Below are 2,358 nucleotides of genomic sequence, written 5' to 3' on the forward strand. Positions count from 1 at the left end.
CACTGGGTGAAGCAGTGAAAGAGCCCAAAACGAAGTCAGAGAAACTACAAGATGGGCACCTCAGAGCCTCAGGCCTTATGAGGCAAACACGTGGCCTAAGATCCGAATTGTGATCACTCTAAGGGGCTGTGCGGCCACTTGGGAAGATGAACATGTTGACAGCCAAACATACAGTTTCCTGACATCAGTGGATTGAAACATTTTCATGTGGTTCCACCTATTCTTACTTGCAGTCAGAGGGCTGGAGCAGACCAGGAGCTTCTGAACGCTGGCTCTTAAATGCTACCAGACTGCCTTGCAATCACGTGGGTAGCTTAGAAAAATGCAGGTCCTTAGCTCCCTATCAGTGAGACTCCAACCTGTCTGAAGATCACTGGTTTCATCTATGTGTAATGCCCTTTCCAATTTATGCTTCTCTGCGCACCAGTGTTGACTTCAAAGGCTAAAAGAGAACAACTATATAAGTTCTTTAAGTCTCAAGGAGAACAGAGTGCTGTAACTTCCCCCTTTTTCTGACATCTGCCACTTATCATGTATATTTCTAGCAGAGCAAGATATTATTAAAATATCTTTCTCACTGAGGCCCAAAATAAGCTAATGCAAAACAAATGTAGACCATATTCTAACAGCCGCAGTCCTGAACCTCATTCCGCTACCCAGTTCTCCTGGAGAAGCTACTGTAAATGCTAGCGTGTGCAGCAATTCCCTGAGGGCTTCATTACGAGGGTCTTTAAAAGGGATTCACTTCTCTCTTTGCTTCCTGTAGGTGTGCTTCTTGTCAATCCAGGTCATGAGAAAAGAAAGTAATTTTTCCCAGTCTTTAGCAGTTCACAGAGAATGTGTGGTTTGAAATTTGTTTTATCTTAAAAATGTGAGACTAGACAAGAGAGTGTGCTGGTGCTCATGACACGGGAGGCCCCTCCGACAGCTGTGCAGGGCACTGTAAAACAATGTTCCACACCAAAGCAAAAAGGTCAGCACTCGGAGAGGATGCACAAAGGGATTAATTCCAAAGGTTTATATACCAGTCGCTATAGACCACAGGCAAATTCCCTGTTGGTAAGCAATGGATGTACAATGCAGTCTTTTACTTTAAGAAACAAATGCTTTTTTGTAAGTCAGATAACAAAGATGGATTAAATGACATAAATGAACTGTTACCAATATCCAATTACTATTACCTGGACTTGAAAGCTGGATATGGGAACACCCTTCTGTAAATGCAGAAAAGTAATATTCTACAGCAAGGAGCCTAGGAATTGCTATAGACCAATCATCTCTATTTGTTAGGCTATTCTTCCGGAATGTTACTGGTTATATTTTGTAATTAGTCATTTTAAAAGTTTTTTTTTTCCTTTTCTTTTTGTATTTTTTAGTACAGGGTATACATGGTCTCGCTATGTAGATTGGACTTGTAGTGATCCACCTGTGTTCAGCCTCCCAAGAGCTGGGATTAGAGGCGTGCACCACCACGCCCAGTCTCAATCGCTGTCTCAGTGCGCCCCAGAGGTGGGGCTGGCACACTGAGGATTGAACCCCAGCTATTGCATCTGCCTAAGCAGGCACTTTAGTCCACTGAGATATTTGGCCAGCCCAAGATTTTCTAGGGGAGGTTCATTTTTTGTTTTTGGTGCCAAAGACGGAACCCAGAGTTCCAGCTTGCTACGCAAGCATTTTACTGCTGAGCCAAATCCCCAGCCCCTTCTTTTTTAAATGTTAAAGAAAGCCACCTTCCCTCTTTTAGTTGAGGGAATACTGCTAACATCTTTACTACCTTTGCATGCTTAATCTTTCTCTAGATGTCCATTTGTTATTTGAAATTGCAGGCATCATGATGAACATTCCTAAGCATGTCAGCACTTATTGCTTAAGAAAAAGACATTTTTTATTTTATTTTTTTAACTTTCTGCAAAGCTTTATTCCAGAGGGGGTTGGTCCTTCTTGGCAGCTGCCTTCCTCATTGTGGCCAGCATGTTGCTCAGCTCCTCACACTTCCTCTTGGCCCAGATATGCGTCCCCACCCTTTGCTTGATGAACTTGAGGGAGCGCTTGTCCTTGGGGACCTTGAGCAGCTCCGTGGTGCGCCGCTCGTAGGGGGCAAAGCCGCACACCTCCTGGATCATGTACCACACGAACTTAGTGTGTTTGGTGAGGCATCTGCAACGGTGGCTGTGCCTCGGTTTGCTCACATTCTTAGTCACCTTGTGGCTCTTGTTGAGGCCCATGGCCATGGGATAGTGGAGGGCCACGGCTACTCTTCAATGGTTGCTGTGGCCAAGACATTCTTTTACATAGCCACAAATCTAAGTCACATCCAAGAAGCTTGTCATTTATTTTTTTATTTCTTTTTTTTTTTTT

General features: G+C 43.8%; 1 protein-coding gene across 1 annotated transcript in view; it reads right to left on the minus strand.

The window, feature by feature from the left end:
• Pdss2 (decaprenyl diphosphate synthase subunit 2) overlaps positions 1–2,358 on the minus strand; it is a 306,086-nt gene that overhangs the window by 46,599 nt on the left and 257,129 nt on the right. The window contains exon 6 of the mRNA XM_023722321.1: positions 1,991–2,114. Within this exon, the coding sequence (XP_023578089.1) occupies positions 1,991–2,114 (124 nt within the window). The remainder of the gene's footprint in view (positions 1–1,990; positions 2,115–2,358) is intronic.

Source organism: Octodon degus, unplaced genomic scaffold (assembly GCF_000260255.1).
Source record: "Octodon degus isolate 3935 unplaced genomic scaffold, OctDeg1.0 scaffold00090, whole genome shotgun sequence".
NCBI lineage: Eukaryota > Metazoa > Chordata > Mammalia > Rodentia > Octodontidae > Octodon > Octodon degus.